General features: G+C 44.4%; 1 protein-coding gene across 1 annotated transcript in view; it reads left to right on the top strand.

Moving 5' to 3' along the window:
* EVA1C (eva-1 homolog C) overlaps positions 1-21,672 on the top strand; it is a 32,596-nt gene extending 10,924 nt beyond the window's left edge. Inside the window, exons 2-8 of the mRNA XM_082277623.1 lie at positions 2,101-2,297; positions 5,643-5,766; positions 8,691-8,843; positions 16,130-16,273; positions 19,559-19,630; positions 20,260-20,352; positions 21,244-21,672. Coding sequence (XP_082133749.1) covers positions 2,101-2,297; positions 5,643-5,766; positions 8,691-8,843; positions 16,130-16,273; positions 19,559-19,630; positions 20,260-20,352; positions 21,244-21,641 — 1,181 coding nt within the window. The 3' untranslated portion in view covers positions 21,642-21,672. The remainder of the gene's footprint in view (positions 1-2,100; positions 2,298-5,642; positions 5,767-8,690; positions 8,844-16,129; positions 16,274-19,558; positions 19,631-20,259; positions 20,353-21,243) is intronic.
* Positions 21,673-21,873: the final 201 nt, after the last annotated feature.

Here is a 21,873-nt window from a genome sequence, read left to right as displayed (position 1 = left end):
GGATAAGAGGAAATTATGACTTTTGGAGTGGGAATCCTTCCTCAGCATGGGCTGTGAGCTGCAAAGGACTGACTGCTCCACGTGTGTCTGTGTGTGCAGTAATGAAAAATGCAGGTTTACGTGGTCTACCATGTGAGATGAGCAATTTAGATACTACGTCACCACTCCTGTTATCAGAGAACATTAGGTTTCAGCAATTTCCATTACTATTTTTATCCTTTATTGTGTGCAAATACACAAGGATTTTAGTAACAGCAGAGTCATGTTTAAGCTGCTTGGAAGGCTGGAGAGCAAGATGTCTTATTTTCACCAGTCCATTTAATGTCATTTTTACAAGTGAACCATATTGCTCGTACAGAACCAGAGCAAGCTTTTTATAAAAACATTTTTTAAAAGGATTGAATAGTTGCAATTGTTGAAGAAAGGTGCTTAGATGCTGGATTAGGAATTTGCAGGATCAAAGTAGCAGTTAAGATGCCAGGGAACTCATCCAAATCGCAGCATAGCTGATATTCTTTAGGGAATACTGGACTGTTTTGTATACAGCACTCTTGGCCCCACGTAACTTAAAACCTGAAGCTGAAATGATTAAAAACAGTGGGTCCTATCTTTGAGGGTGTTGAGTGCCCACAACTCATATAGGGCTGAATACTCTGACACTGTGGCCCTTTATGCCACGATGGTGATGGCAAGGCATTCAGCAAATGCCACAGGAGGCCCCTCTGCAGCACTGGCCATAGCGAAGTCACTTGGGTGCAACTGGGCATCCGGCCCATTTTTCTGGCAGCACTCAGCATGTCTCAGGAACAGGCTGAGAGAGGAGGGGCTCCGGCAGGGAACTTCAATTATTTGTGATCTCAATTACACAGAAAATGCAGGGGATGGATTTGGTAGTGGGTTTGGTTATTCTTTTTCACCTGTGAGAAGCTGTGGGGATTGCTGCTGGACTGGTCTCCTTGAGATCCAGACTGCAAATGCAAGGCATGAAACTTCTTCCGTCCCAGCTCCAGTGCCAGTGCGCAGACTGAGGTCACTGAGGTGGGGAACTCGCCTACAGCTCTGCTGTGCTGGAAGGTGCATCCGCCTGACTCTCGTCCTCCCCTGGGCTCTGGACATAGGTAACAATGGAGCAGGCTTCTCCTTCCTCCAGACTTAATAACTGATAGGGAACCTGATTTTCGTTATCCAGATGCACAGCTGGAGCTGGAAAAGATGCCAGAGAACTGAAATGTTTGACCCATCCCTGGAAGTGTTCAAGGCCAGACTGGATGGAGCTCTGAGCAACCTGTTCTAGTGGAAGGTGGCAGGCGGGTTGGAACTGGGTGATCTTTAAAGAACTTTCCAACCCAAACCATTCTATGATTCTATGATTTTCCTATCTTTTGCTTGGAGTATTAAAGTTTCTATTTAAAAACCTTTTTGAAAATCGCTTGTCTTTAGGGAAAGTTTATGAAGGGCAGAAGTGTGAAAATTAAATGGCGCATTTTATTTAAAGGGCAAATTTTAATTAATTAAAAGGAGTGAACTCTTTCTCAGTATTTTCTTTGAGAAAATGAATTTTTGTTTTAATGATACAAAAAAGCCCCCGATTCAGCCACAATAAGAAAATGTTCCCACAAGAAAATGTGAGAGGTTTTTTTTCTCCTTTTTACTTAAGAGCGTGTGAAACACAACTGCCCACGAGCCCAAAAGTGCAGCACAACCTTTTAACAAGAGGTATAAGGAGTACCTTAGGCAGATGGAATGCAAGAACCTGGCCCACAAAACCCAGTAATACCCTTCTGACTGCTGTAGACATGCCCTGGGATCATGAGCAGCCACGACTGGCAAGGGCCTGAGCGCACATATTGTCCGTACAACACATCCTGCTGCTGCTGGAGTGCTGGGAGGGCTCGGACTCCCTGCCATGAGACCTCGTGTTTTCCAGCCCGGAGCGCTAAGAGCATGCAAGGGGTGACCCATTCAGAGAACCGGGTGGCTGCGGGCCAGACGTATAACCTTGATTACAATGCCCTTTCCGGAAACTGATTGTGGTTTTCTTATTATCTAACGAGCTTGTCATTTCCTGTGCTAGTTCTAACAGAGCTGAATATTTTCTAGGTTACCTAACGAAGCTCCTGCAGAATCACACCGCCTATGCCTGCGATGGGCAGCACCTGAGCCTGCACTGCCCTCGGCACTCAACCATCAGTGTTCAGTCAGCATTTTATGGGCAGGACCCCCACATGTGCAGTACTTGGGAGCCTGAAACCAGGATGACAGAACCCAGGAACTGCGTGGCACCCACCTCTTTGCAGGTACCACACGTTGTAAAGGTTTCTCAAGGTACAGAATGTTTTTGACAGTTTCCCTGCCGTTTCTGTGCAAGTGTTCTCAACCTTGAATGAGATGACACTGTACCTATGGCAGTTTACCACCAAAAGAGTTACAGCTGGAAGGATTTGTCTGGACAGCAGGGTATTACCATAGGATTGTGAGAACTTTGAAGATTGCCTTCCGTTGTGATGAGCCTTGCTTTGGAAACCCCATTTTTAAAGTTTCCTAAAATAGTCAGCTCCTTTCCATTCAAGGGCTGGTCATAACTGAGTTGACCAGTCTTAATCTATCACACAGGCTCTGCTTGACCCCAGGGGAGGACACAAGCATTGGACAGAGCTGGGTTACAAATCCAGTGAATAAGATGACATCCCTGGTTGGCACTGTTCCATGCCTGTCCTCCCTCACTGAAAAGGCACAGCAACAGCTAAACAGCAAATCCCAAGCATTTCTGCAGATGTCTGCATTTCTGTGACTACCTGATTTGTATCAGCAACACCCTACAGTTTGTTTGCTGGGCCTGCTTCAGTATAGCTTAAAATGATTTATACTTCATCAGTTATTACTTTCTGCTGTAGAGACTATTGTAACAAGGTCTGACTTAAACTGCTGTCAAAGGCTTGTTTCATCATAGTGAAAAATACCCAGTGTTGTTACAAATTCAGTAAATCATTGCAAAAATGAGCAGTCAGTGGAATCTGAATACGTTCTGTCGGCTAAACTGTTGTAAATGCTCTACAGAAGCTCTGATGAAGTTTGCAACATTTGTGTCTGTAGACTACACGTTCCTTCTTGGCATCAGGGAATGTCTGTTTCCACCCTTTCTGAGTTGAAGGGTATTATGAAGTGGTTTGGCAGTAATATCCTCTCTCCAGAAACAGTATTAGGGCAATTTTGTAAGTGTGGCTCGTCCATGATGTACTGCAATTTTTGAGGACATTCCAGACATGACCTATGGGCCATATGAAAGTACATCTCTCCACCAAAACCAGCAGTCCAGATGCATCCTTGATGTTATATGACTGACTGCAGCAAAGTGGCACCAATGATTATTTTGGGCTTGTGAGTGCCTTTGTGAGGCAGTTTTTCCCCCTGAATATAATAAACACAGCATGGGGTAACTCTTGTATAAACCACCATCATCATTCGGGCACTGTGGCTGATCAAAGGCATGAAAGCATTTTGTCAGGGCCATCAGTGTGTGAGATACAAATGCTGTGCATCTCAGGAAGTTCCAGTTCTGTTAAGGAGAAGGGACACATCTTGTAAACTGGTTTCTTAGAAAAGAGTACCAGTGACCTCATCCCTCCTCCCCTTCCCTTTGGAAGTAGATCTGCAGTCTGCACAGGCAGGCAAGATGATGCCCTGTAGCTAGGAGGAAGCATCACAGGCACGTATTACAGAGACCTCCTGTTAGAGGGACCACTGCAAAGCTGGATCTGGCTAGAGACAGTAACTGCCCGGTACTATTTTGAGTATCATTGTTTGCTTTTGTGGCTGCGTGCTTTTGCACAGCAACATGAGAGAAAATGGGACTGCTGTTTACATTCGGCAGCAGAAAACACAAACAGATGCTCAGGAGATGATTCAGCTCAGGTGCAAACAGAAGGTGACTCAGTAGGGGACAGCTATCTCCATTTACTTAAGATGTAACCGTTTCACTGGTCCCTTCCAGAACTATCCCAACTTAGGAGGAGTTATTTGTTTGACTTGCAACTCTGTAAAAGGAGAATGGACTGATAAAATTAAGTCTGCTGTACTTTCCTTCCCTTTTAAACTCTTCAGAGTGCATTTAATGCTCAAAAAGTGTTGGACGCATGTCCTCTTCCTCTGACAATGGGAGCTGTAGGATCACTGCAGTGTGCTGCCAATGTGTGTCATTGCTGCTTGGGAGGGAAGGTTTCCACTGATGACAACAGAGATCCAGCCACTGCCAACTCTCTCAGCCTGGAAATAGGAATGCAGCTTGTGCCATCGCAGTGGTAAATTTGTGATTTGGTCTCTTGGTATGACTAAGACCTCTTCTGATGAGAAACAAGGCAAAAATTCCCACAGATTTTGAGGGACTACCTAAAACTATTAGAATGGTATATTACAGTTACTCCTGTTAAGAGTGGAGTAACTGGAGAAAACACCCTCCTTGTTACAGCCTGCTGTGATTTTAAACATCATGAATCCTGTGCACAACCACACAGACTATCCAAAAACAATGACAGAAAAGCTCTCTCTTAACTGCGTTTTGGAGGTGAACAAGAATTTCCTAAATACACTGCTGCATTTAAACTGGGTGTTTTTAGGTGCTTTGGCTTGTGACTGTGTTAAAAACTGGACACAGACTTGCCCTGGCAATGTCTTAATATTTTCTGCAGCTACAGTTCCAAGAGCACAGCTGGAGTGGGAGCACCAGTGTGAGCAGTAGGAGCACTCAGTCCTTTTGCCAGATTGGGAGAGAGACCAAATGACACTTTGTGTATAGCACTGCTGGCCTGTTTGTTGTCCTCCTCTGTTCCCACTCCCAGGGAAGCTGTACAGTAAGAACCAGGATATATTGCTGGGCCAATAAATTTGGAGTAGATATGGCCTTAGAACAGCATAAAAAAACACCCCCACAAAACAAGGAGGCTGAGGATAGACTTGCAGATCCGTGCTATCCAATCAAACCAGTTCTGAAATTTGCTCGTGGCAAGTCAAGCAAATATCTGGTCATGTGTGTAACTGCAAGCAAGAAGGAAGCGTCCCTTAAGCAGGAGGTCCTACACATGGCTTAAAGCTCGGGTTGTGCTTGTCATCAGTCAGAACTCTTTCAAGTGAAGATTATTACAGGGCATGTTAAGGTACATGTAAGTAGATCAAGAAGAAGTGGTTAAAAAGACATCTTTTAGAGTTGCCATGCTTCTCCTGGTCATTGCACTCCCATAAATGTGCTCAGGAGTGTACAAGTGTCTCAAGCATGTCAGTGAGACAGCTGGGGGCTTAGTATGTCCCCACTTGCTCTGGGCTCTGCACCATCGAGGCTTTGGTGGCACCCAGGGGAATTTGGCCAACCTCCCCAGGGGCAGAGGGAAAAGTGACAAACAACAGCAAATTGGTAACATCCTAACTTGCCATGAGCATGGCTGTGATGAATGTGTTCCCATAAAGTTGGCCATGACTCCAATTCCAGTGGAGCTATGGCCTAGATCCAATGATACAGATGTTTCTTGCACGTTTATAGCCAAAAAGTTGTGGTTTCTCTCCTGTGTAGAACAAAATACAACTAAGTGTTTTCACTGCTGTATAGCTTCATACCTTGTTGTCAAGACTATCCTTTTTGCCCATTGTTCTAGAAAGTACTGGATGAATGCCAAAACCTGAGATCCTGCCAACTCCTTGTCAATAGTCGGGTTTTTGGGCCTGATCTGTGTCCAGGGACCACTAAATTCCTCCTTGTCTCCTTTAAATGCAAACCTAGTAAGTAATCTTTATCAGGCAAATGTGTTTTTTTGCATGTTTGGTTGCTTGTTTTGGTTAAAATGCCACTGCACAAGGCTTTGCATAAATTCATGTGAAATTTTGGGGCTCTTGGATTGATAACAAATTGGTTTTTTCTACTTTACCTTAGCTCTCCATTGTGCAGCTTCAGGGTGCTGGCTGCCAATTTAATGACCAGTGTAGTTTGGCAGGGGCAGGTGTCAGACATCAGACTAGAAAGGAAAATTGTTTTGGAAATTATTTTTAGTGAGATAGCAATGATAATGTCATATTAGAAAGAGCTGAACAGCAAAACCAGATGCTTGGGCTAAGGATCCAAATGATGAAGAAGGTATCCTAGGAAGGAATATGCAAAAATACTTAAGGAGCTGGGCCTAAAGCTTTCAAAGATTCAAAAATACCTCCCGCTTATGGAATAATGGCCAGAAGATACATGTGCTGACTTGGTTAGAGGCTTTTATTGTAGAATCACCTGTGCTCTGTGCAGGTATTCGATGCTGGTATGTGAAGGAACAAATCTTACCTCAAAGAGAATCCACTTTGTAAACATGAGAAAACGGAAGAACGATTAAGACAATCCTCATGAGGTTTCCTTTATTGGTGGTTTTTAATCGTTCTCCTTGTTGCTATGGTATATGAGAACAAGCTCTAGTAGCCTGGGGGCTCAGCTTGTCTGGCAGTGAATCCCCAGAGTGGCTGAAATGGGTCCCAGAGAAAACAGCTGAACGATGATTTATGGGTAAGTTCACCAGCCAACTCAGAAATACCAACCCACGAGCAAAGGAGAAAGCACTAAGGGGGTTTTCTTTGATCAGAGCACTAAGATATACATCAGTGGTAGAACAGGAGTAGGTGGCAAGTGAACTGAAGGGCAATCTCACACTGGAAAGTGGAAGTCAGCAGAAAGATGGAGTGGAGTAGGCAGATGTTACCTTTGGCAAAGCACTGACTCAGAAACTACCAGGGAGATACACAGGGCCAATCGTCAGGGGAAAAAAAGCCTGAAATTGAAAAATTTCATGATCTGTTTTATTATATCAATAGTTTAAGTAATTTTGCATATTGCAATTAGTCCATTATTAATAGTAGGTGGATTTGAATGTCATAGCAGTGTCTGTGTCATTAGAAATCTCTTTTTACTAATCAAAAGCGAATTTGGATTGTTTATGACTTTTGGAAGCTGCTTAATATTTTTTTCCATGGGAGATGAGCTTCTTTGAGTATATAGTATTATCTGTGATTTGAATTTTTAAAAAGCTGGTCAAAAGCGTATTTAACAGCATGTGCTGCCTTCAGGATTGAGAAATAGTCCAATTCCAGGGCAAATTACATGATTTCTTGTGACAGGAAATTTATATTTGTAGGTAAGATACCAATATTGTTAGTCTTGGCAGTGGAAAACATCCTTACTCAGGAAATCACTTCAGGATAACTTCAAATATATTTTGCAGTCTCCTTTCCTTCAAGTGGGCACTTAAGCAATTGCCTAAATCCCTTAGCTTTTCATCTATTTACAATTATTGTTGCCGTATCCCTGCAGAGGTTTATCTTGGGCTCTTCTCCTTTTCTGATACCACTTGGGGTTATACGTACTTCCACAGCCCCTCCAGCACAGCCAGACAGACTCAGAGCTCAGCTTTAGGCTGTCAGTCCTTGGGCAGAGACCCCAGGTTTTCGACCTATTTATTGGTGCACAGTACGGCAGGTGCTTCTGCAGAAGTCACAACCTGCAGCAGGTCAAGTATTTCTCAAAATCACTCTTTTTTAGACTTAAGCTTGTAGCTGTTGATGAGCTCAAATGGAAGAAACGGGACTGTTACCAAGAACATTAACCCATTGTTTTATCTGTTCTGTTTTGGATGAAACAATAATGTTGAGAAGATAGGAGGTTTTTCTCTCTCCAGTTCCCCAAGAACCAGCATCCACCCTCCACTCACAGGGACATCACTTGCTAACAAAAGGTCTCCCTTTTCTTCTGCTCAGCTCAGGAATCTCCTTTTCCTGTTTCCATATTTTTGAGGACAAAAAAAATTGGAGGAGAATAAACTCTTCTCCCTGGCTTTATCTGCCATAAAAAGGTTTGGCAACACAGCTCAACCAGGAAGACTCAAGAAGGTAAAATGTCACGGACAGAGCGGCTCCTTAGGCCAGGAAGAGCCTTGTTGGCCAGGTAGCAGATTTAAAGGGTTTCCCTAGGAGCGATAAGCCATGAAGATGAGCTCAGTGCCTTCCCCACCTCTGCTGAGGGTGCTGCCAGGGTGCCTGTGCCAGCTGAGCAAGGGAGGGGGGGATTTTTCTCAGGGTCCTAATTCACATCACTTTGCCAGCCAAACTTTCAAATGAGCCCCTGCTTGAAGGTGCCACCCAGAGAAACCAACTGACCTTGGTGGAGCCATGCAAATACAGCTGAGAGCACTGTCTGCCTTGGGATGGGAACCCCATCCTGGCCTTTGTCCTCCCATTGTCTGTCCCTCTCCCCCAGTGCTGTCACTGAGCAGTGCCAGCCCTGCCCGTGATCGATGAGTGTGCAGAGGCAGCTGAGACATGCGTAGAATGCAACAGTGTCCTGAGGAGAGACAAAAGGGAAAGATGAAGCTTCTCTTACTGAGCAGGAAAGCAAGCCAGGAAACCAAGGAGGCTGTTCCACTGGGAGAGGAGATTGGCAAAAGTTAGGGTTTTTTATTCTGTTCAACAAGCAGCCACAGGCTCTAGATAGTCACTTGGGAGCAACTCATTTGGGAGAAGCACTCTGCTCTTGACTCTGTGTCTGGCTGTACAGGTGCCACATGTCAATTGCAACAGCATTTGCAGGAAAGATGGTTTCTGTCCTGCTGCTATTTGCTATTAACAGTGCAGCTAAATAAATTGCCTCATGCTATTATTGCTGTTTGCTTCTACTTTAGCTGAATACAAAACCAAATCAGCATGTGAAAACCAGGAACTGAAGCTCCACTGCCAGGAATCCAAGTTCCTTATCATCTACTCAGCCACCTACGGCAGATGGGCACATGAGGAGAGCGTCTGCTCAACAAAGGCGGAGCACACACCCCCCTTTGGTACGTTTGGGCACCGTTGAGGGACCTTCTCCAGGCAGGAGCACAGGGAAGAGGGGACACAGGTGGGGAGAAACTTCAGATGCAAGAGCAATGGTGTTTTGAAAGCATCGGTGGTTGAAATGTGAGAGAGATTATTTCTGAAACTCAAACAAACTGCCCAGTAAGAGGGAGGAACATAGAGTAATAAATGCAGCAAAGTAATAAACTTTCATACAGTTAATCAGTCTGTAGTATGATTAGCATCAAAAACTAGTTCTCTTGTCTGTCTTGAATTTAGGTGACATATACTAAATATTCACTGTTTGCCTCTCTGCTTCCTCCAGCTTCTGACAATGACCAGGTGACACAAGTGTCACGATACTGTGTCTTACTGCTCCTTCTTCTCTGATACCTGTTTCTGCCAGATATTCCCTGCCTTAGCTGCAGACTGTAAGGAGAGGGTCCATGAGGCAGGGCCGTTGCTTTAGATGCTGTTGTATGGCTAGACTCCAAGGCTGTGGTGGCACATCAGAAAGTTAAACATACTTGAGACTTCTCTCTGGCACCAAGTCAGGAATGTCCTACATACATAGTACTACACTGAATAATATGTTCAGTGGTGACATTGAAGGCATGATGGTAACTTGTCATGCCAGGGAGAAGGCCAGCATGAGATGAGTACTACAAAGGGAAGGGCTTGCATGACTGATGCCAGCCCTGTGCAAAGGCTTAACGTTGCTCCTAAGAAACATGCTTTAAGTGTCATCTATGAGAAGCATCTTTCAAAACATCAAGAAGAGATCAATAATTAATCTTAAGAGCCCTTTGTCTGCAAGCCAATGTTTCTATTTAGTTACATAGATACTATTAAAAATTTATTGGCTGAAAATTGCAATCTGTTCTTAGACAAGAATCTATTTAATATTGCTGTGTCTGTGTTTCACATCGGCTCTCTCGGGCCTTCACATAGACTTAGCTGGGCCTATCTGTTCTGCAGAGGAAACATTTTAGCAGGTCTCTGGCAGGCCCCCACACCCCTTACGATGCTGGCATTAACGGGTGACACAAGTCAGGGCACAGATGTCTCAGCTGATCGAGAGAGGCTGCCACCACACTTGTACCTTGCACTTCACTGACCTCTCAAAATTACTCCCTTGCCTCTGATGTCAGCACTCACAGTTCACAGATCAGAATTCTGCAAACATTTCCTACTGGATAAAGTCTCCCACGATAAAGAGAAAGAATTTGCAAATGCAACAAGCTCTGCTGTGGCCCCTGTTTACAAGCACCTATGCAGCAACACCCTGGCTGACACTGGTTTTGTGCTCTATAAAGCAGCCTAAGACACCAGTAATAGGAGAGAGCATAAAACCTGAGACAAATACAAATCAGATCTACAGAAGGTAGATCCTTGTATAGATTTCCTACTACTTAATGGAAGTGCTTGGCCTCTTCCTGCGTGGTACCAGTGACCTTCTGCAGGCAGTAGAATTTCCAAAAGCCCCTGTGTGGTGTGGGAGTTCACATTCAGTTATCACAAAAGACTCAGCACTTAGGAGCCAGATCCAATTGACTCCAGATCTGTCTCAAGCCTGAAACTTATTTGTGTGGTTATTTAAGCACCTACAGATGTGAGTGCACGATTAGATTTCTGCAGTGACTGTGTACCTTTCTCTCCGGGATAACAATGGTAATTTGAATGTAATGACTTAAGACAGCTCTTCCTTCTCGAATCAGAGTCTGTGTACCTATTTATGTTTACAGCAAAAGCTAAATTGGCTCCAAAACACATCCATTGTTGTTTCTGCTCGCATGGGTGCAACTCAGCCTAAAGGCAGCGCTCAAGCCTTTCCAGTTCTTTCACTGCCTCACAGAGAAACTGTGAGGTGATTTTTTTAGCACTACGCAGAAGAGAAGTCATCTGTAGGTCCTAATGACAGGCATAGAAAGTCTCTGGTGAGCTCAAAAGCTTTGCATCTTTCCATACTTGATATGGTCCTGTCAGGTGTACTGGGTATTGAATTGGATGCACCTCGAGATCTTGGCTACCTGCTGATATGTGTGATAGCAATGACAAACAGCAGCTTTGGGTTGGGACAGATGTGTTGTCAAGCACTGCTTTTCTGTGAACCACCTGTCAAATCAGCTGACAGATTTTCAGAGCTTTGCTTCAAAGGGAACCCAGGAAAACATGTCAATTCTTTAGCAAAAAGCTCTTCTCCATATAGGAAATAAAGTATATAAATCCATCTCAGCTCTGGGAGATAGCTGTGTATCCTTGAGCACTTGTAGGATCCTGACCCTCACCTGCACATCTAGCATGAGTACCTACTCATGCAACTGCTTTTCTGAGCCAGTTTAATAGTAAAAATCAGCTTCTGCAGCTGTCCAAATGCCTGGCACTGTTAAGACTGCACAGAACTTCCAGCAAGTAACCTCTCTGCTTTACTAAGACTATCAAAAACTTCACAAGAAAATTCTGGGTGTGGTTTTGTAGCAGATGGTTCTGCCTAGAGGAATCCACTGTGCCAAGCACCAAAGCAGGAAACTATAGCAGTTTGTTCCTGTGTGACTTGTTGCCTTTTCTGACCCATTATCTCTTTTCATATTTGTACTAACATGTGCATGAGGAAATAGAAAATTTATTGGCCAGAAGTTGTTAAAGAATTGTGCCAGAACAGGTTACAATAGAGAGCACCAGGAAGATTCAGGTCAACAAACACCTCTCAAATAATAAATTACTCTTGTTAATACATGAAAATACTTGAAAGAAGTCTTGGTAGTGGGTTGCCCTTAGGTTCAACTTGCAAGCTAGAACACTGCAATATCCTTCCCAGAAATTCCTCTGGATACACATTGCCTGGTCAGCTGCGCATTTCCTCAAGCACCAGGGACCAACACAGCCCTGAATTACACCCCTGCCATGGTTCTCATTGCTGGAAGGTGGGGTTCCTTCCAGTGCAGCCCTTTTATCTGGCCCCACTTTTGGAGGGTTGAGAGGGGACATGGAGAATTCACCAACTCTCATCACAGCTTGCACTGTGCCATGACATACCCTGGGGTTAGGCTTTGTCATAGTCTCCTCTTCCCAGTGGAATTCAGCTAAGAGGAAAGGGTGAGCAAGTCAAGCAAGAGGGATTTTCAACATCCTGTAGCTTCCTTCCAGTCCAACTAGGTGTCATGATTTTTTTAATGTAACAGGATTCTATGATGCTGTGATTCTTTTTTGTTTGTTTGTTTGGGTATTGTAGCCAATGCAAAGGGCCTTACATCTCTTATTCACTGACTGAAAAGCTTTTGGTTTCTGTCTCTTACTAAGAGATGTACTCTCTGCCTGGTGTGAGCCAGTCCCTTGGGAATGTCTCTTGAGATCAGAAGTAACAGCAGTGAAGGCACAAGCAGCTGTAGGCAGATCTGGAAATGTTTCCTCACCGCCTTGGCACTTTGGGCGTGGGAGACAGGAGTCAAATCAATTTTGTGGATGCAAAAGTAAGGATAAAATAGTTCCGTTTTCCTTCCACCACAAAACCCCTTAAGTCAGCTCTCTCTGTGTGCAGACATCAGATATGAAAAGGTCCTTGCCTGTGTCAGCCTGAGAAAACTGAGAAGCTTAGTAGGTGCTTTGGGCCTCAAGAGGTGCCAGTAGGAGCCATTGCACCCCTTGGCCCCAGCAAACATTGTCAAGGAAAAACCCCCTTAAAAGAAGAGGTTTTCAGAGCAGTGGCAGGATGAGGAGCGACTGAAGGGAAAAAAAGACCAGCCACCATTTTTAGAGTCCAAGTAACTTTCTTCTGAGATGAACAGGGAAGATCAGATTTGTCTGGTGGAAGTTGCTTGGAGCACTCTGAGACACACATCACTTCACCCAGTAATGTTTTCTTTACCAGCAGATCAGGAGTTTCTTGGGTCTATTTTTTCATGGCTCAAATTTGTGAAAGGTTTGGAAAAGTACACCTGGCCCCCAAGTCTAAAAGGAGCCAAGGAACTCCTTCCTGCATGTGCACATGCAGGAGCAAGGAGTCCGGTTCCTGCTGCCAGGAAGCGGAGAGCCCCACTTGTCTCTTGCTCTTGGTGTTTGGTGCGATGGATCCCCCACTCTGCACATGCATGTGCAAGGAGGAAAGAGAGACCAAGTTTGGTGGGGGTTTTTTTGGTACAAAAGTGCTGCTGATCACATTGTGTGTTTCTGCTGGAATCAGCAGTTCAAGTGGCCCTTTTCTGATGCATAGGCGGGACCTTGCGTGCCATGCTCTTGCATAAATTACCATATTATTTCAGCAACTTTCTTTAGGATCCTGCAGCCTTAGCTTGCTCCGAACTCCATAGCTTCCCCCTGTCAGTTCTTGTCCCCACAGCTGATATTTGGGCTCCACAAAGCACAAGGCATCCTGATTTGAAGGTGTGAAATCTTTGCTTTCAGCTTAAAACCAAAGCATTTCTTTGCTTTGATTTTAAAAGCGAGCTCCTTATTCTTCTGTGGGTGGACACAGCCCAGGACACATAAAGCGGCATAAGGAGCAGTTGGGGATGAAAGCAGTTGGAAATGTTTGGAGAGGGTGGGACAGGATGCTGTCCCTGGGGCCTGGCACAAGATGCTCCATCACCTGCAGGTCTTGTGTGGCAGGGTGGAAAGAAAGGGAGGGAAAGCTTCTCCTGTCTGAATTGAGAGAAGCTTTACGAAACCAGAAGACAAATTACTTCTCATTAAAGCCTGCATGATTTATGGCATGTCATTTGCATGCCAAAACTTTCCCAAACAAAGCTAATTAGGGAGCTGAAAGAGCCTTTCCTGCAGAAACAAGGCTTTGTACTCCAACTGTTAAATAGCTGCAGTCAGATTGGATAGTTTATTACTGCATTAAGAACCTCGTCTTGACACCCGTGTCCCTGTGCCATCCATAGCAGTGTCTGGTACAAAAGATCCACCGACACTCTTGGTGTGTAACAACCAACTTCAGGAGAAAGGCATGGAGAATGGAGTGTTTTCCCAGCCACACATTGCTGCCTTGTCCACCACCACTGCATGCCACCAGCCTTTTAGCACTCTGAGAATGTGCCTTTCCAGAAGCAGGTTACTGAAAATGTACTGTACCAGTCTAACAAGCCCCAGGGATATCTGTGTAGATCGAACAGCACTTAGCCAGAAAGAAGCCACATTGCATATTTATGTTCATCTCCCCATTAATGGTTTCTCTGGGGCCATTCCATGGAATTCCTTTACTCCAAACACAGCACTGACCTCTCCTCATTCAGTCACTGGAATAAGGTGTTTCAACAGGAGGAGGGGAAGTTATTCAAGTTATTCCCATCATAGCTGCTGGGAAAACTACTGGGAAGGTAGCAAGGATGCATATAAACCAGACAGGATTTTGGATTGAATCACTAAAACCCAAAATCTTTTTAGAACGCAGGAAGTTTTAAATAGATTTTTTTAATGTTGTAAGTCTTTCCAGGTAACGTCTGTCCTGTCCTGCAGAAGAAACCAGCCACAGTTTGCATTCACTCACCTATGACACCAGGCAAGCCTTGGGAGGTTCTCCAAAAACTGGCCTGCCAAGAACCTGCAGGCAGATAATGACTGGTACAGGAGCCAAATCCAACAGGGATAGAGATGATAAGAAGCTATTAAGTCCCACAGAAACATGAGCAAATGCCTACCAAAGCTGTAATGAAACACACACTTGCCATATCACTGAATATGTAGAAAACCATCAGCACAGCATCCTCCTGTTTTTATAAGGCACGAGCCTTATAAAAGAAAATTCTGTAGAAAACATAATTCAGTTTGCTGCTGTGTGCTCCCAATCCATTCATTCATGAGTCACCCGGTAATTCCTCCTGATATTCTCCAGTTGGTTTTGTACTTGCCAAAGTAAGCTATTGGCTGCCTAAAACGCCCATCTAAATATATCTTTACTTATCTGAAATTGCCAGGGAGGGAAACTAAAACTGCCGAGTTACTTAATCAGAACTACCCACTGCTTTAGGTCAGCTCTTCCCTGCCTTCCAGCAGTCTCTTGGGACACACAGGTACAGGGATTTTAGGTCTCTGAAAGGTCAAAGGAAGAGCTGTCTCCTAAAATCCATGTCCAAAGTAACTCACGAGCCCTTTGCCAGACGGATGAGCCCAATATCTCCTGATGACTCTGCCCAGGTATATGACTTACTCAGTGCTTATTCAGGGAGTTAACTCTAAACACCACAAATCTGCCCCGTTTTCACACATTAAATGTCAAGAACTCAGTCTCAAACCTTCTCTTCTTTCCAAACAGATTTGGGGAACCTTTGGAGTGTCTTTGCAAACAATGTTTGTCCTTCCTCTAAAGAGGCACAAATGAGCTTCAGCAGTCGGCAGCTGACTCGGTGCCATCCTTTATTGCAGGAAGAGGCACTGTTTTAATGTCCAGAGAAATGTGTTTCAGACCTCTACAGCGCCCTCGCCTCAGAAGCCTGGAGTGAGACATATCTGTCCTACATAGAAAGCCACAGTGTGTGCAGTGATGCAGAAAGATTCAGAGAAGTATTACTTGATCCAGACTAGTGCGTTCTGCATCCTTTCTATTCAGAAAGCAAAACTACAGGCTGTTTCTTGCTTTGTGGCTTGGAGTTTAGCACATGTGGATACAGAGAACTTAATCACATTTAGAGACGTTCTTTTTTTTTTAAAGCAGAATGTGACTCACACACTTTCCCAGTCAAATAATTTCACCTCCAGTGCAAAACCCATTTTTGGAAGCCACGTTTCCCTGGTTAAATATTGAGCCCATTTTGACCTCTTCACTGTAAATCAAAAGCTGCTTTTTAATACCCTGAACTTCCACGCAGCCTAAGCTGTTGCAGCACATAAAAATTGATCTCACCTGACTTGAACTGCACTTGGGTGTCCGGTCGACTCATCTCAGTAACCCAGGGCTGAGAGACAGACTTGGAAAAAGCATTTCATCTCTCTTGATTTGAGATGGAATAGATAGAGAGCGATTTGGATGTGCTTACTGTTTCCAAGACATCCTGAATGGTACATCGAGACCTTATATTGGGCATCTGTTTGGAGCTCAACAGGACTCTTCCTGCAGCCTTAGTATGAACCTGGAAGGCAACATGGGAGAGTTAACTTGCTGCAAGTTCACATTTTTATTGCAGCTGACTTCCTTGCATTGACAAATCCTAATATTTAACACTGAAATCCTGCTTAGGCAAAGCTATGCCTGAGACGAGATGCAGACTTGTATCTCTAGTCGTGCATCCAGCAGCTCTCATTTCGGCTAACACCAGAGTTGTATATTTATTGTATGTGTTTTTTCTTTCAGACTGTTTCTCTTACACAGCACTGGAAGTGTTATCAAAAAGGTGTTATGGGAAGCAGAGATGCAAAATCATTGTCACTAGCCGGGATTTTGGAAGTCCATGCCTACCTGGAGTGACAAAATACCTTAATGTCAGCTATGCATGTGGTAAGAGCAAATGCACAATCATTTTCAAGCCCTCATTTCTGCTTGCAAAGACACGCATGTCTACATATGGGCACTGAGCCTTCCTAAATACCCACTTCCCTTTAACATAGGAAGTTTGTAACACAGACACACACAATACACGAACAATCCCCTGGGCACAGCGGCACCTAACAAAGACTCTGGACTTAAGGAGTTTTTTGCTACAAAAAATGCAACCGACAATAAAATATCAAGTATGTAGTTCAATATTTTTGAGAAATACTATCCAGATAAGAGTCAGTTCCACAGAATTCACCTGCAACAGAGCTAGGAAAAATAACCTGGCATTGCCTGGCATCAGGGCAGGTAAAACAGTCCAGCATAATTGAAGCACTGTGTACAAGCCCAGTCCTGAAACCTGATTCATGTGAGCACATCTACAGCTTCTCCCTCACAGAGGGGTTTCCTTTCTCATGGAAAGGGAAGTGAAGGTTTATGAAAAGTAAAGATTTGAGGTTATACATCCCTTGCAGGATTGAAACATACTTCAGCTCATTCCTCAGACAAGAGGGAACAGCTTTCCATATTGTTTGCTATAGACTAATATATTTTCATAAGAGGCAAGCAGAATTCCCTAAAATACTTTGTTAGGAGCAGCTCTACAGCTACATACTGCGAAGTCCCTTGGCTGCATCCCTAGTGAGTAGTGGTCAAAGGGCACAGGTTACCCAAGACATGCTTTTGAGAACAGCAGTGTAGGATTGATGGCCAGATCACCTCTACCTGAAGATCAAAGGAAAATGAGCCCTGAGAGATTTTCAGTCTCCCCAAGCATTGGTTGTCAGCTGTGAAAGGCAATACAGTAATTCAGCTTCCTATTACTGGACAGATACAGGAATCTGCCATTGCACCAATACATTAGATTATTGTGCAGCTGCCTTTATGAATGAGTTAATATAATTCTCTCCGATTAGCATGAGCATAACTACAAGTCATTCCTCTTTGCACATCTGTGTATCAGAAAAGCAGTGCGAATTTATTTGCACTGGAGTTATGCATGCTGTTATTTAGGGATGAGGTTTTGCAAAAACACGTGGGTAACAAATAGTGTTCTTTTGTGCTGCTGGCACATTTGGAAGATTTTTTCTTCTGCCAAATCTTACTGGGCTGTGCAATGTGAAGCACTAGCCAATGATTTGCAGATCTGATTATTTTACAGATCATCTAATCAACATGGGAAGAATTTGGAATATTCCAGAATCACAAAGTTTTACATTCTCCTCACTAGAAGATGCCTGCTAGTCTGATGCTTCCCAAGATAATGCAAATAGACCTCCCCCTGTAATGACAGGAACGCAGCAGACCAGAGCACTTCTGTTCTCAGGGCTGTGTCACACTTCAAAGTATTTCTATCATGGTCAGGAACGTGAAAAAACCCCATGCTGCCCCACCCAGCGGTCAGCAGCCGTTTAGGGGTAGTGAGTCTGGCTACATTTTTACATTTGCAGTTCATTCCTGACAGTATAAAAACATGGCAGGAGCCGAGAGGTGCTAGTTTCTTGAAGTCTCAGTGCCCCCAGTGATCTGCTCAGAATCATCTCCTGTCTGTGCAAGGTGGGACCTCCTGGCTCTTGCTGAGCCCGCACTTCAGGATCCTGGAATCCTCTCTCAGGAAACACGGCTCCTGTGGTCCCGCGAGGATCCGCACTACCTGGATGCCAGAGTCCCTTTGTGTGCTGCCTTTGGCAGCCTGCAGGAGGTGACTGACTCCTACTTGCCAAAGCAGTGCTGGCACAAGTTGTAGTACAGATGTGATTATCTTAGTAAGAATTCCTCATGCTGGTAGCAGCTGTTCTGTTCAGCAACCTGATGTAGCCTATCCTAGCTAAGGTCCTTGTGTCTGAAAGGCACCGTAATGAAAATGAGCACTGCAAGGAGCCAGGGGCTCTTTCTGTCCATGCAATTTTGAATTAAGCATTCCCCTACAATAAATATTTGAATGGTACAGGGGAAAAAGAACAAGCAAAGCCCTGGGGAGCTCCCCCTGCAGGGGGAGCAGGAGGGACACCAGCACAGGTGAAGGAGTCCCAGGCCATGCATGCAACAGGAGCTCTGGGTCCTGCATTGGTGCTGGAGACTGAGCATCCTCCCAGGACATGGTTCACAACACAGGCATGTTGTTCAGAATAGCCAGGCCTGCAAATGCAGACCGCAGGCTGGAAACAATCCTGCTCCCTGTCTGCCCCACACACCAAGGAAAGTATTCTGCCAGGGGAAAACAGCTATAAACTACGATGAGGTACAAGACAAAATAGAAATGAGCTTATTTACCCCTGTATCTGTTGGCCTTCCACTGCAAACAGGAGCCAAGAGTCCCAAAAGTATTCCTTCATGAGGAAAGGAAACAGCTCTGACTTTGAGCCCACACAGAAAGAAAAGTTATGCTCACAAAAAAGTGCTATTTTTAGTTGTTTTCCAAATGAAAACTATGCTAAGCTGCAAACCTCTGTTCCCTTTAATTCTCTCAACACTGTTTCTTGGCAAATATTTCTATGTGGGATAGAGGTGAGTGTTATACTTGAAATTTCTTCTTTTTTTTCTCTCACAATCAGTTTGAAAATCAATCAATCTGGCTTCACATAGTACAGGAACAGGTGCCAAGATCTGGCTGTCAGAAGGGCCCATTCATCCAACACAGAATATGTGAACTGTCAGTGTCTGTACAATGCACCTGCTTGTAGTTCTTTTATTTGAAGAAGACTGTAAACACTTATCAAGGGAATAAATTAATGAAATGAGAGAGATGCAGCTCATTTATTCCCATCCTCCCCCCTTTCCTCCTCAGCAACTCAGAGGCTTCGCAAATGACATCATGCAAGACTTTAACGTTTATCTTAGAATTACAGTGAATTATCCTCATCCAAACCCAGTATCTAGATGCAACCTAGCATCTGGCTGTAGCCCAATTTATGCTGAAGTTAGAGGCCAATTTTGTCTCCATCCACTGGTTGGCACACCCTTGAGGGGCTGAAAACAAGGGGCAGGTTGCCAGGCTGTATGGAGTTGCACGGATGTTCCTGGAGCAGGCTGGTGTGTGTAAATCCAGTCACAGGCCCAGAGCTGCCCTGACTTTGCAAGAACCATACAATCATTAAGGTCGGAAAAGGTCTCCAAGATCGAGTCCAACCTTCAATACCACTGTCAGAAGCCCAGTTAATAAACCCAGGGTTAGCAGAGGGATTTGTAATTAACTGGGGAGAAGGTTCTTAAAATTAACAGAACACAATCTGTCTTCTGTCTCTGCAGTTCCAAAATTTATCCTCACGGCTGTCAACCCCCTGGTCCCCGATAACAAGTCTTCCATCAAACAGAATGATGGTATGTACCACCACAGAATCAGGGTTTGGGATGAAGTAGTGGAAACCCTGCTGAAAGAGCTGCTTTTCCTGTTGGAGAGCAGGGGGACAGGCTGGGAGTGGGACGTGAGCACAGTCCTGCAGTCCCAGCAACGCTGCAGGAAGGGTGACCTGCCCAGAGCCAGCACGTTGGGAAGAGCAAAAGTGAAATTGTAGTTGTTTCAGGGTGAAGAATCTTTTACAAGTTCTGCCAACACCTGCTCCTTTGTTAAGGATGAGGCTGATGTGTGTACGCTATCCCCAGTAACAGGAGCACATGGCATGTTTGGGCTGGGAAGGCCATTGGAGAACTGTGAAGTTTCATGAAGTAAAATTATTTCAGAAAACCCAATGGGAATAGGCACAAGGGGTTTCACTTGGCAATAGGCTCCTTTAAATGAACTTGCCATTTTCTAGATGTTTGATATTTTCAATAATTTGTTAATTGTACTTTATTCAACTTAGCAACCATTTTTTGGTCTAGTGTTTTGCAGCTCCTTCAGCACAGCACTGGCCTGCCTGTGTTTTGGGTGGACTCGTTAGCTGGAAAGTTACTGGGTGAATATGAGTTTAGTAGCTTCATTGAATTTACCTTCCCTCCTCGTGTCACAGGTGTCGACCTTGATCCAAGGGAATCAAGACTTCCAAAGAAAGATGGAACTATTGTTAGCTCTAACTACTTGGCTACATTTGCATACATTAGAGGTAGGAAAATGAGGCTGATACTGTTTGGCTCACTAGATCATGGCATTATGGGGAAAAGGGAGGACCAAATCCAAAGGTTACAACTAGTAATCCCACGTTTATGGTAATGATATTCTTACAATATAATCAGAGTCTGGTTGATGGGACAATCCCAGCATAATTGATATTTAGGGAATATTTCCTGCCTTGAAGGATTCAAACTCTCTAAGCAACTGCAGCCAAGATATATTTAAATTAATATTTTCAATTGGGACTGTTGGATGTTCAGTAGTTTTGTACACCTGGCCCTGACCTGTGAGAGCATTGGAAACACCTGTCTTTGGAAATGTTGGGCTGCGTACATACACGGATCGTCAAGAGTAGTAGAAAGAAAGAGAGAGGGGGAAGAAGAGGGGGAGGAAAAGGGGGAGGAAGAGAAAAGCCATCCCAAACTCAGCCGTCTCTGCCGTGAGACAAAGCAGGTTTTGTGACTTAGCAACACTAAGTGCAAAGGAAGAAAAGTGCTACCTACTCAGCCTGGCCTGGAGATGCTGCCAAGGCCCTGCTGAGCCCACAGTCACTCTTCTCATGCCCCCTGTTTGTGAGGGTAAGGCCTGTTTTGGCAGGATGGCTGGAAAAACCAAAAAAGGTGTGCAGAGTTCTGGTAGCTGGTTGACAACAGCAGTGAGCTGCTCGTAAAGGGTTGGGGTCATGTTGTTATTTTATGATGTTATAACCAGGCTGCATTTTTGCCCAGCAGTTTGGAGAGGCAGAGCTGGCAGGGTTGGGCTGTGAGTGTTGGGAGGTTTGGATGCCTTATGGCTATGGAACACTGCGGGAATTGCAGCTGGGGGTTTGTAGCCAGCCTTGGCAGTTTGTAAAGCAATTAAGCCCTGGCTTTCTTGCCTGCAGATCACCCCGAAAGAGCCGCTCTCCTGTTTGTGTCCAGTGTTTGTGTAGGATTATTCTTCACGCTGTGTGCCTTGGTGATCCGCATGTCGTGTGCTAGTGACATCCGGAAATTGCACAGAAAGAGGGATCAGCTGGTGCCAGAGAGTGCCAGAGCCTACGAAAGCAGTGAACAGGAGGAGGAGGAAGAGGAGGGGGAGGATTCCTCCCTTTCAAACACCCAGGGTGAGACAGACGGACTTTACAGACCTTCTTACACAGGTTATAACTCAGCAGAGGCAGCAGAACTGGCCGAAAGGATTGAACGCAGGGAGCAGATCATCCAGGAAATTTGGATGAACAGTGGTTTGGATATGACACCTCCTAGAAATATGAATACATTTTATATTAATGAACAATAAATGGCTTATTTTAGATGACACCCTATCCCCTTAAAAAAAAAAAACCAACAATGTACCTTCTGTGAAGGAACATTTGTATCAGTGAATATAATATTTGTAAAACAAAAAGAAATATATGCAATAAAAAGAGGGTTTCATATCCTTGACTGTCTATAAATCCTTCTGTGAAAAACACTCTACAGTTTTAATTTATGCTACACATTACTTTTCACTGTAATTTGGGATCAACTGC

Source organism: Coloeus monedula (assembly GCF_965178545.1).
Source record: "Coloeus monedula genome assembly, chromosome: 3".
Classification (NCBI taxonomy): Eukaryota; Metazoa; Chordata; class Aves; order Passeriformes; family Corvidae; genus Coloeus; species Coloeus monedula.
This window is presented reverse-complemented; position numbering and strand designations above follow the sequence as displayed.